At 35.7% G+C, this 13,382-nt stretch overlaps 1 protein-coding gene across 1 annotated transcript in view; it reads left to right on the forward strand.

Annotated features, from left to right (window-relative positions):
- LOC129272615 (poly [ADP-ribose] polymerase tankyrase-1-like) overlaps positions 1-13,382 on the forward strand; it is a 35,795-nt gene that overhangs the window by 16,840 nt on the left and 5,573 nt on the right. The window contains exons 17-21 of the mRNA XM_064107196.1: positions 281-829; positions 1,761-1,976; positions 2,666-2,846; positions 3,389-3,575; positions 4,217-4,373. Coding sequence (XP_063963266.1) covers positions 281-829; positions 1,761-1,976; positions 2,666-2,846; positions 3,389-3,575; positions 4,217-4,373 — 1,290 coding nt within the window. The remainder of the gene's footprint in view (positions 1-280; positions 830-1,760; positions 1,977-2,665; positions 2,847-3,388; positions 3,576-4,216; positions 4,374-13,382) is intronic.

A 13,382-nucleotide genomic window follows, 5' to 3' on the forward strand; every position in this document is an offset into this window, starting at 1 on the left:
CTGTTTATAAGACTCCAAACAAGAACTTCTCATTCTTTAACTTTTTTTTGCAATGTCCAGATGAACAATTTGATTCAGCAGAAGCAATGATAACAAAAGTTTCTGTTTCTTTGATGATTTTTGTGATTTAATCAAGCAGTACAGTTTCTCTTATGAAGTCATTTCTTTTTAGCTAGATAGGATGGCCTGGCCTGCAATTGGATTATTTGTAACTTTTTTTGTGTTTAATGAAAGATCTATTACTGTATTGTATTTTCTATCTTCCCTTACTCCTTTGAAGCTTGCTCATGGGGCTGATCCAACCATGAAGAACCAAGAAGGACAAACTCCTTTAGACCTGTCAACAGCCGATGATGTCCGATCATTACTCCTGGACGCCCTTCCACCTACCGCAATCAAGTCATCCGGCCCTACCACAACGCCCACCACGCCCAGCCCACAAACTCATAACCCCGGTATCCGGACAGCCGGCATGGGGGTCAGTGCCCCACCGCCCACGACAAACTTTAGACCGACGTCGGCTCCGGCCGTCGGGGCTTCATCCATGGGTAATACTGGCCTTCCGGCTCTGACAGGAAGCAGTAGTGCAATGGCAGTAGGTGCGAGCAGCAAGGTGCCAGGCGCCAGTGGTACCATCGGCGGTGTCGGTAAGGGAATCGGTGGTGCTGTGGGTGGTATGGCACCCGTTGGACAGGCGGTTCAGGTAGACGGTGCAATACAGTTTGAACGATTAGCGATAGAAGGCAACAATCCTATGGACATTAGTGTTAGCTCATTCCTCAGCAATCTTCAGTTGGATCACCTTAGGGATATCTTTGAAAAGGAGCAGGTAAATCATAATCCAATCACCCTGTGTGTTTTTAAAACTGATAGATGTTTGTTTCATTTGACAGAAGCCCTGTAAACAAGATCTGTAATAGAATGTTTTGAAAGAAGTGAAAATTAGCATAGCTGTGAGTCCATTATTAAAACTGTCTACAGAATTGGTTTATTGAGTTTTCTCTGGCTTATTAAAATTCCTTTTAATTTGGAAATGGCAAGTATTGAAGTAATTGAAGTAAATTGAAGTAATAACCGTTTAGTACCATTGTGATCATTCACCAGTGCTTGGTACATTTTTTAAGAGTAACTTTGTCATTACTCACTCTCTACCAGTTTATCTTGTTTCTAAAGACAATAAAGTCTTAAAGCTAAATTACAGTAGTTGCAGTAAAACACTAATTTCGTGAGAAAGTCTGTAAAACCAAGGTTAAGTATGACTATATCATTGTGGATCTAGATCTGGTACAGTTACATAAACTGAACTTTGTGAAATCATAAAATCTAAGCTGAAATATGATCACACTGAAGATCGCCAACACAGATAGGCACACGTGGGACAGTGTATTATTATTGCTGGAATAAAGACCCGACGAAAGTGACCGAATCCGCGCTTATTTTTCTTATTTCTCAGCAATTACACAATTTCTTCCAGAATCCTTTGGCACATATTTTTTATTCATGCAAACAGACACTTGGGTGGTCATTATATTAGATTCTGTAAAAAGTCATTTTGAGATCGTTACCAGAACTGGAATTTACCTTTAATGGAAGGCTGTTGGATGAACTGATTTTATTATTCATGCATGCAGTATAATAAACACAGTGCTAGTTTTATGTCTACTCCATAATTGGCTAGTATGCATGACTGTGGCTAGTACACAAGAGCTTGTGAGCTTGAGGGTTACACATACTCCTTACATAACCTCTACCTTCTCCAGATCACGATGGATGTCTTAGTTGAGATGGGACACGAGGAGCTCAAGGAGATAGGAATCAATGCCTTCGGACATCGTCATAAGATCATCAAGGGATTAGAAAGATTAATAGGTGGACAGGGCACCCCTAGTCTACATCTGACCATTCACAACAATCAAGGATCAACTCTCATCGATATGCAACCCGAGATGAAGGAATATCAGTCGGTCGCTGACGAGGTAAGGATTCTTTACATGACATCGCAAAAAAAAAATTTGCTGGGCTAAAGCCGGTGTAATGATATCGAAAGTCCCTTTGAAAGTGCCTACAAACGTTAATTTACAAGATTTGAATATTGTATTACTATTCAAAATAAGCATGTCATTCATGTTTTTCATTTGTATATATCATCTTGGTCAAGTCAGTCCAATGCAAGGGAAACATGATTCTTATACACAGGGGTGGATCCAGGATTTTCCAAAAAGGGGTTCAAATTTTTCGGAGGAATATGTTGACACGCAAAAGAAAAAGAAAAAAATTTCAACCACAAATTAAGGATATCGTACCCGAAAAATTTTGACACGCAAAAAAAATAAATATATAAATAAAATTTCAACCACAAATTAAGGATATTTCAAAAAAAAAAAGGTCTTCAATTTCAAAAGAGGGAGCACACCTCTGTTTTAATGGCATATTTACATTACAAATCTTAATTTTGCTTCTCAAAAGGGGGGCAGGTGCCCCCTTTGCTCCCCCTAGATCCGCGCCTTCTTATACACATAATATTCTATAATGGGATTTCAGTTTTAGTGGTCACTAGAGGCTAATGGGTGGTATAAAGAGGTGGCCGCTAACACAATTTGATTGTTTTGGCCTTTATCAGCGTTTGTGAATTGATTGCAAACATGATTTTTATTTTGTCGTATAGATGCAGACGACGATTCGCGAGCATCGGGATAACGGCCAAGCCGGTGGTATCTTCAACCGGTATAACATCATCAAGATAGAGAAAGTGAGAAATAAGAAGCTTTGGGATCGATACGAGCATCGCAGGAAAGAGGTGGCCGATGAGAACCATAATCATGATAACGAGAGAATGCTATTCCATGGTAAGACTAGCTTTGTCACACTTTAGTAATTTTGATTCCGTTTATGTTGGTGTTAAATGGGTAATTCCATGAGGTTGGGCCCAAAACTTACAAGACGTCCATGTAATGTAGGGACCAAGTATTCCATTACAGTGAAGATCAATTCAAATGTGGCTGTTAAAGATTTAATGTGTCAATGTGAATAAGGTCTTCTGCAGTAGTAATCCATGTTTGATCTTGAAATTATATATGTATTTGTTGTAGTTCAAATAAACTTTAAAAAAAAAATCAAAATTAAATGGACATCACATTCATATAACATTGGCAATAGACTGCCAGGTCTGAAATTGCAATACATCATAATGTATATTTAAGGCTTGTGACTAGCATCTCGAAAATGCAAGAGGCGTGTAAGCTTTGTTATCATGCGCCATGCTATTTTTAAAACAAAACAACATGCCGGTAATTAGCACAAGTATGTACACACTGTAGAGTTCTTTACTAAAATAAAAATCCGTCTTTGGGGAAAGGTTTTCACTCATTACCTCTGTTTGCATTTACAGGATCACCCTTCATCAATGCCATCGTGAATAAAGGGTTCGATGAGCGCCACGCCTACATCGGGGGCATGTTCGGAGCTGGTATCTACTTTGCCGAGGACTCGTCTAAGAGCAACCAGTATGTGTATGGTATCGGAGGTGGGACGGGCTGCCCCGCCCACAAAGATAGATCATGCTATGTATGCCACAGGTGAGTGCACATTGAGACATCATCTTAATTTCTCCATTGGGATTTTAGTTGCTTTCCATCCAAAACAGATATGTATGACACCTTCTTAGTATGATTGGTAGAATATTGCCTATTTATCACCAACTTTAATGTAAAAATGAGGCAATATATTGTCTTCATTAAACTCTCAAACTCTGTTTATAAAGGCTTTGCAGTTTTTTTTGCACACCAGTGACCATATGGGAGGGGTGGTAGTGTTGACGCTCTCATGACCCTTTCCATTTCTTGATGAACTGGAGCGATGCTTTTTTGTGTATTCCATGGGTATCTATCGATGTATTAAAATGTTGTCAGAAGTGTGTCTTCACTCAACATTTCTTTACTATATTATGAGAGATATGAAATATATCATTACCAAATTTAACATTGTTCTTCATTGAAGTTCTAGTGCCACAAGATATTATTGGCATACCATGCAGCCCAAGTGGGGGTATTCCTAAAAAGCAAATTTCCTTGTGCTCAAAATCTGTGTGTCCCTTTCTTTTTTTTTCTTTAACAGGCAATTGTTATTCTGCAGAGTGACCTTAGGGAAGGCTTTCCTTCAAAGCAAATTTCCTTGTGCTCTAAATCTGTGTGTCCCTTTCTTTTTTTTTCTTTAACAGGCAATTATTATTCTGCAGAGTGACCTTAGGGAAGGCTTTTCTTCAATTCTCAGCGATGAAGATGGCTCATGCTCCACCCGGTCATCATTCTGTCATCGGTAGACCTAGTGCAGGAGGATTAGCGTATGCAGAGTATGTTATATACAGGGGAGAGCAGGTAAATAATACAATCTGAGAAACGTTGCCAATTTGAAGAAATTCAAATTACTAAATTTTCCTTAAAAAATAGCCCATGCTCCACTGGGTCACTATTCTATTATTGGTAGACCTAGTGCAGGAGGATTAGCGTATGCAGAGTATGTTATATACAGGGGAGAGCAGGTAAATAATACAATCTGAGAAACGTTGCCAATTTGAAGAAATTCAAATTACTAAATTTTCCTTAAAAATAGCCCATGCTCCACTGGGTCACTATTCTATTATTGGTAGACCTAGTGCAGGAGGATTAGCGTATGCAGAGTATGTTATATACAGGGGAGAGCAGGTAAATAATACAATCTGAGAAACGTTGCCAATTTGAAGAAATTCAAATTACTGAATTTTCCTTAAAAAATAGCCCATGCTCCACTGGATCACTATTCTGTTATTGGTCGACCTAGTGCAGGAGGTTTAGCGTATGCGGAGTATGTTATCTACATATAATGATAATACAATCTGAGAAACGTTGCCAATTTGAAGAAATTCAAATTACTGAATTTTCCTTAAAAAATAGCCCATGCTCCACTGGGTCACTATTCTGTTATCGGTAGACCTAGTGCAGGAGGATTGGCGTATGCAGAGTATGTTATATACAGGGGAGAGCAGGTAAATAGTACAATCTGAGAAACGTTGCCAATTTGAAGAAATTCAAATGACCAAATACTCATTTAAAATAGATATTGGTAGACCTAGTGCAGGAGGATTAGCGTATGCAGAGTATGTTATCTACAGGGGAGAGCAGGTAAATGATACAATCTGAGAAACATTGCCAATTTGAAGAAATTTCAAATGACCAAATACTCATTTAAAATAGATATTGGTCGACCTAGTGCAGGAGGATTAGCGTATGCGGAGTATGTTATATACAGGGGAGAGCAGGTAAATAGTACAATCTGAGAAACGTTGCCAATTTGAAGAAATTCAAATGACCAAATACTCATTTAAAATAGATATTGGTAGACCTAGTGCAGGAGGATTGGCGTATGCAGAGTATGTTATATACAGGGGAGAGCAGGTAAATAGTACAATCTGAGAAACGTTGCCAATTTGAAGAAATTCAAATGACCAAATACTCATTTAAAATAGATATTGGTAGACCTAGTGCAGGAGGATTAGCGTATGCAGAGTATGTTATATACAGGGGAGAGCAGGTAAATTATACAATCTGAGAAACGTTGCCAATTTGAAGAAATTCAAATTACTGAATTTTCCTTAAAAAATAGCCCATGCTCCACTGGGTCACTATTCTATTATTGATAGACCTAGTGCAGGAGGATTAGCGTATGCAGAGTATGTTATATACAGGGGAGAGCAGGTAAATAGTACAATCTGAGAAACGTTGCCAATTTGAAGAAATTCAAATTACTAAATTTTTCTTAAAAAATAGCCCATGCTCCACTGGGTCACTATTCTGTTATTGGTAGACCTAGTGCAGGAGGAATAGCGTATGCAGAGTATGTTATATACAGGGGAGAGCAGGTAAATAATACAATCTGAGAAACGTTGCCAATTTGAAGAAATTCAAATTACTGAATTTTTCTTAAAAAATAGCCCATGCTCCACTGGGTCACTATTCTGTTATTGGTAGACCTAGTGCAGGAGGATTAGCGTATGCAGAGTATGTTATATACAGGGGAGAGCAGGTAAATAATACAATCTGAGAAACGTTGCCAATTTGAAGAAATTAAAATGACCAAATACTCATTTAAAATAGATATTGGTAGACCTAGTGCAGGAGGATTAGCGTATGCAGAGTATGTTATCTACAGGGGAGAGCAGGTAAATGATACAATCTGAGAAACATTGCCAATTTGAAGAAATTTCAAATGACCAAATACTCATTTAAAATAGATATTGGTCGACCTAGTGCAGGAGGATTAGCGTATGCGGAGTATGTTATATACAGGGGAGAGCAGGTAAATAGTACAATCTGAGAAACGTTGCCAATTTGAAGAAATTAAAATGACCAAATACTCATTTAAAATAGATATTGGTAGACCTAGTGCAGGAGGATTAGCGTATGCAGAGTATGTTATCTACAGGGGAGAGCAGGTAAATGATACAATCTGAGAAACATTGCCAATTTGAAGAAATTTCAAATGACCAAATACTCATTTAAAATAGATATTGGTCGACCTAGTGCAGGAGGATTAGCGTATGCGGAGTATGTTATATACAGGGGAGAGCAGGTAAATAGTACAATCTGAGAAACGTTGCCAATTTGAAGAAATTCAAATGACCAAATACTCATTTAAAATAGATATTGGTAGACCTAGTGCAGGAGGATTGGCGTATGCAGAGTATGTTATATACAGGGGAGAGCAGGTAAATAGTACAATCTGAGAAACGTTGCCAATTTGAAGAAATTCAAATGACCAAATACTCATTTAAAATAGATATTGGTAGACCTAGTGCAGGAGGATTAGCGTATGCAGAGTATGTTATATACAGGGGAGAGCAGGTAAATAATACAATCTGAGAAACATTGCCAATTTGAAGAAATTCAAATGACCAAATACTCATTTAAAATAGATATTGGGAGACCTAGTGCAGGAGGATTAGCGTATGCAGAGTATGTTATATACAGGGGAGAGCAGGTAAATAATACAATCTGAGAAACATTGCCAATTTGAAGAAATTCAAATGACCAAATACTCATTTAAAATAGATATTGGTAGACCTAGTGCAGGAGGATTAGCGTATGCAGAGTATGTTATCTACAGGGGAGAGCAGGTAAATAGTACAATCTGAGAAACGTTGCCAATTTGAAGAAATTCAAATTACTAAATTTTCCTTAAAAAATAGCCCATGCTCCACTGGGTCACTATTCTATTATTGATAGACCTAGTGCAGGAGGATTGGCGTATGCAGAGTATGTTATATACAGGGGAGAGCAGGTAAATAGTACAATCTGAGAAACGTTGCCAATTTGAAGAAATTCAAATTACTGAATTTTCCTTAAAAAATAGCCCATGCTCCACTGGATCACTATTCTGTTATTGGTCGACCTAGTGCAGGAGGTTTAGCGTATGCGGAGTATGTTATCTACATATAATGATAATACAATCTGAGAAACGTTGCCAATTTGGAGAAATTCAAATTACTGAATTTTCCTTAAAAAATAGCCCATGCTCCACTGGGTCACTATTCTGTTATCGGTAGACCTAGTGCAGGAGGATTGGCGTATGCAGAGTATGTTATATACAGGGGAGAGCAGGTAAATAGTACAATCTGAGAAACGTTGCCAATTTGAAGAAATTCAAATGACCAAATACTCATTTAAAATAGATATTGGTAGACCTAGTGCAGGAGGATTAGCGTATGCAGAGTATGTTATCTACAGGGGAGAGCAGGTAAATGATACAATCTGAGAAACATTATGAGGCGCCGAATGTACCATTATTATATAGAACAATTATTTGTTATATAATCATTATTTATTAAATAATAACTATTATTTATATATAATTTACATTTTATTTGTAAATAACTACTATTATATAAAATATCATTTCTAATTATTTATATATAATTCCAAGTAATACTTCATTATTTGTAAATAATAATAGTTCGACATTCCATTATTTATAAATAATGATTATTTGTTTTTCATTATTTATAAATAATGATTATTTGTTTTTCATTATTTATAAATAATGATTATTTGTTTTTCATTATTTATAAATAATGATTATTTGTTTTTCATTATTTATAAATAATGATTATTTGTTTTCATTATTTATAAATAATGATTATTTGTTTTTCATTATTTATAAATAATTTGTTGAGTTTTCCATTATTTATAAATAATGATTATTTGTTAAATAATGAAAACGTCTACTTCATTATTTATAAATAATTTTTTCGAGTGCACCATTATTCTCATTATTTATAAATAATCATTATTTAATGTTCGAGTTTTCCATTATTTATAAATAAAGATTATTTGTTAAATAATGAAATATCTACTTCATTATTTATAAATAATAATTTTGTTTCAATATCCCATTATTTATAAATAATCATTATTTATAAACAATTTTTACAGTTTGCCATTATATACAAATAATCATTATTTATATACAAATAACCATTATTTATTAAATAATGCCATTATTTATTAAATAATGCCATTATTTATTAAATAATGCCATTATTTATTAAATAATGGAAAACTCGCTATAACATGCAAATGTGGGACCGCCCATGATATGAATATTCATGATGCGATTTCCTTTTTCGTGATTTTTCTTCACAAATTTTTGTCCATTTCCTCTTCATAATGACATTTCTTGAAGCAATTTTCTAGGGATATGGTCTGATTGTAATATTCTTCATTTTCTATATAACTTCGTCTTCGTAGAAATATCAAAAAGTGTAATTTTATACGATTTTTCCTACAGTTCACAATCCCCATAGGCGCGCGTGTACGGTAGGGACAACCGGTGAATCGACGGAGTGCTCTTCATCGAAATACTACGTTGGTTGGTCCCCGGAAGTGGCGGGCGGAATTTAGCCCGAATCCTCGATGGAAGTCGATCAAGTGCATATGAGCTGAGAGAGTGAAATATCAGTGTACTTGTACAGGCCCTTCTACTTTTTATAAATATTTCTTGTTGCTTTTTTTGTTAAGTTAATTTTTCCTGGTGTAGAGATAAGTTTCAGTTCTAATAATGCACTTCAAATACATTTTGGAGTGTCTGTTTGAGGCGTTTGGGGCGATTTCACCCTGGCCCCAAAATGCTCGCAACGACAATACGGGGGCATGATGACCCCTAAATTTTTAAAAACTTATTTTTCTATTGAAAATTATCACAAAATTCACCAAAAGTGTGCACGAAAGCCTTCGTATTTCACTTTTAAAACTCCGAAAAGTGCCCAAATGACAAGCTTGGTCGCTTCGCTGTGTCGCTTTCAACTTGAGAACGTACGCGTCTGCTCCCCCCCCCCCCCCTCCTCCGAAAGAAATTCTGTATACGGCCATGCTCTAAAGAGCCTGGCACATTGATTTATGTATACTTTCATTTTCATTATTTTTATCTCATTATCAACGTGGCCTTACGCAGAATTTTTTCCAGGGGGGCCGGGGCCGGAGCATGACGCGCGTAAACTTTCTCAAAAAAATCTTGAAAGCGAGACAGCCACGGGACCAAGCCCAAATGACAAGCTTTGTCGCTTCGCTGTCTCGCTTTCAACTTGAGAACGTTTACACGCGTCTGCCCCCACCCCCCGAAAGAAATTCTGTGAACAGCCATGCTCAAAAGAGCATATGGCACATTGATTTATATGTACTTTTCATTTTCATTATTTTTATCACATTATCATCATGGCCTTACACAGAATTTTTACCGGGGGGGGGGGGGGGGCAGCTAGGACGCGCGTAAAGTTTCTCAAAAAAATCTTGAAAGCGAGACAGCGACGCGACCAAGCTCAAATGACAAGCTTGGTCGCTTCGCTTTCTCAAGATTTTTATGAGAAAGTTTACGCGCGTCCTGCTCCCCCCACCCCCCCCCCCCCGGAAAAAATTCTGCGTAAGGCCATGATGATAATGAGATAAAAATAATGAAAATGAAGTATACATAAATCAATGTGCCAGGCTCTTTAGAGCATGGCCGTATACAGAATTTCTTTCGGAGGAGGGGGGGGGGGAAGCAGACGCGTAAACGTTCTCAAGTTGAAAGCGACACAGCGAAGCGACCAAGCTTGTCATTTGGGCACTTTTTGGAGTTTTAAAAGTGAAATACGAAGGCTTTCGTGCACACTTTTGGTGAATTTTGTGATAATTTTCAATAGAAAAATAAGTTTTTAAAAAATTAGGGGTCATCATGCCCCCGTATTACGTTGCGAGCATTTTGGGGCCAGGGTGAAATCGCCCCAAACGCCTCAAACAGACACTCCAAAATGTATTTGAAGTGCATTATTAGAACTGAAACTTATCTCTACACCAGGAAAAATTAACTTAACAAAAAAAGCAACAAGAAATATTTATAAAAAGTAGAAGGGCCTGTACAAGTACACTGATATTTCACTCTCTCAGCTCATATGCACTTGATCGACTTCCATCGAGGATTCGGGCTAAATTCCGCCCGCCACTTCCGGGGACCAACCAACGTAGTATTTCGATGAAGAGCACTCCGTCGATTCACCGGTTGTCCCTACCGTACACGCGCGCCTATGGGGATTGTGAACTGTAGGAAAAATCGTATAAAATTACACTTTTTGATATTTCTACGAAGACGAAGTTATATAGAAAATGAAGAATATTACAATCAGACCATATCCCTAGAAAATTGCTTCAAGAAATGTCATTATGAAGAGGAAATGGACAAAAATTTGTGAAGAAAAATCACGAAAAAGGAAATCGCATCATGAATATTCATATCATGGGCGGTCCCACATTTGCATGTTATAGCGAGTTTTCCATTATTTAATAAATAATGGCATTATTTAATAAATAATGGCATTATTTAATAAATAATGGCATTATTTAATAAATAATGGTTATTTGTATATAAATAATGATTATTTGTATATAATGGCAAACTGTAAAAATTGTTTATAAATAATATGATTATTTATAAATAATGGGATATTGAAACAAAATTATTATTTATAAATAATGAAGTAGATATTTCATTATTTAACAAATAATCTTTATTTATAAATAATGGAAAACTCGAACATTAAATAATGATTATTTGTAAATAATGAGAATAATGGTGCACTCGAAAAAATTATTTATAAATAATGAAGTAGACGTTTTCATTATTTAACAAATAATCATTATTTATAAATAATGGAAAACTCAACAAATTATTTATAAATAATGAAAAACAAATAATCATTATTTATAAATAATGAAAAACAAATAATCATTATTTATAAATAATGAAAAACAAATAATCATTATTTATAAATAATGAAAAATAAATAATCATTATTTATAAATAATGAAAAACAAATAATCATTATTTATAAATAATGAAAAACAAATAATCATTATTTATAAATAATGGAATGTCGAACTATTATTATTTACAAATAATGAAGTATTACTTGGAATTATATATAAATAATTAGAAATGATATTTTATATAATAGTAGTTATTTACAAATAAAATGTAAATTATATATAAATAATAGTTATTATTTAATAAATAATGATTATATAACAAATAATTGTTCTATATAATATTGGTACATTCGGCGCCTCATAAAACATTGCCAATTTGAAGAAATTTCAAATGACCAAATACTCATTTAAAATAGATATTGGTCGACCTAGTGCAGGAGGATTAGCGTATGCGGAGTATGTTATATACAGGGGAGAGCAGGTAAATAGTACAATCTGAGAAACGTTGCCAATTTGAAGAAATTCAAATGACCAAATACTCATTTAAAATAGATATTGGTAGACCTAGTGCAGGAGGATTGGCGTATGCAGAGTATGTTATATACAGGGGAGAGCAGGTAAATAGTACAATCTGAGAAACGTTGCCAATTTGAAGAAATTCAAATGACCAAATACTCATTTAAAATAGATATTGGTAGACCTAGTGCAGGAGGATTAGCGTATGCAGAGTATGTTATATACAGGGGAGAGCAGGTAAATAATACAATCTGAGAAACGTTGCCAATTTGAAGAAATTCAAATTACTGAATTTTCCTTAAAAAATAGCCCATGCTCCACTGGGTCACTATTCTATTATTGATAGACCTAGTGCAGGAGGATTAGCGTATGCAGAGTATGTTATATACAGGGGAGAGCAGGTAAATAGTACAATCTGAGAAACGTTGCCAATTTGAAGAAATTCAAATTACTGAATTTTTCTTAAAAAATAGCCCATGCTCCACTGGGTCACTATTCTATTATTGATAGACCTAGTGCAGGAGGATTAGCGTATGCAGAGTATGTTATATACAGGGGAGAGCAGGTAAATAGTACAATCTGAGAAACGTTGCCAATTTGAAGAAATTCAAATTACTAAATTTTTCTTAAAAAATAGCCCATGCTCCACTGGGTCACTATTCTGTTATTGGTAGACCTAGTGCAGGAGGATTAGCGTATGCAGAGTATGTTATATACAGGGGAGAGCAGGTAAATAGTACAATCTGAGAAACGTTGCCAATTTGAAGAAATTCAAATTACTGAATTTTTCTTAAAAAATAGCCCATGCTCCACTGGGTCACTATTCTGTTATTGGTAGACCTAGTGCAGGAGGATTAGCGTATGCAGAGTATGTTATATACAGGGGAGAGCAGGTAAATAATACAATCTGAGAAACGTTGCCAATTTGAAGAAATTCAAATTACTGAATTTTTCTTAAAAAATAGCCCATGCTCCACTGGGTCACTATTCTGTTATTGGTAGACCTAGTGCAGGAGGATTAGCGTATGCAGAGTATGTTATATACAGGGGAGAGCAGGTAAATAATACAATCTGAGAAACGTTGCCAATTTGAAGAAATTAAAATGACCAAATACTCATTTAAAATAGATATTGGTAGACCTAGTGCAGGAGGATTAGCGTATGCAGAGTATGTTATATACAGGGGAGAGCAGGTAAATAATACAATCTGAGAAACGTTGTCAATTTGAAGAAATTCAAATTACTGAATTTTTCTTAAAAAATAGCCCATGCTCCACTGGGTCACTATTCTGTTATTGGTAGACCTAGTGCAGGAGGATTAGCGTATGCAGAGTATGTTATATACAGGGGAGAGCAGGTAAATAATACAATCTGAGAAACGTTGCCAATTTGAAGAAATTAAAATGACCAAATACTCATTTAAAATAGATATTGGTAGACCTAGTGCAGGAGGATTAGCGTATGCAGAGTATGTTATCTACAGGGGAGAGCAGGTAAATGATACAATCTGAGAAACATTGCCAATTTGAAGAAATTTCAAATGACCAAATACTCATTTAAAATAGATATTGGTCGACCTAGTGCAGGAGGATTAGCGTA

Source organism: Lytechinus pictus, chromosome 12, assembly GCF_037042905.1.
Source record: "Lytechinus pictus isolate F3 Inbred chromosome 12, Lp3.0, whole genome shotgun sequence".
NCBI classification, from domain to species: Eukaryota; Metazoa; Echinodermata; class Echinoidea; order Temnopleuroida; family Toxopneustidae; genus Lytechinus; species Lytechinus pictus.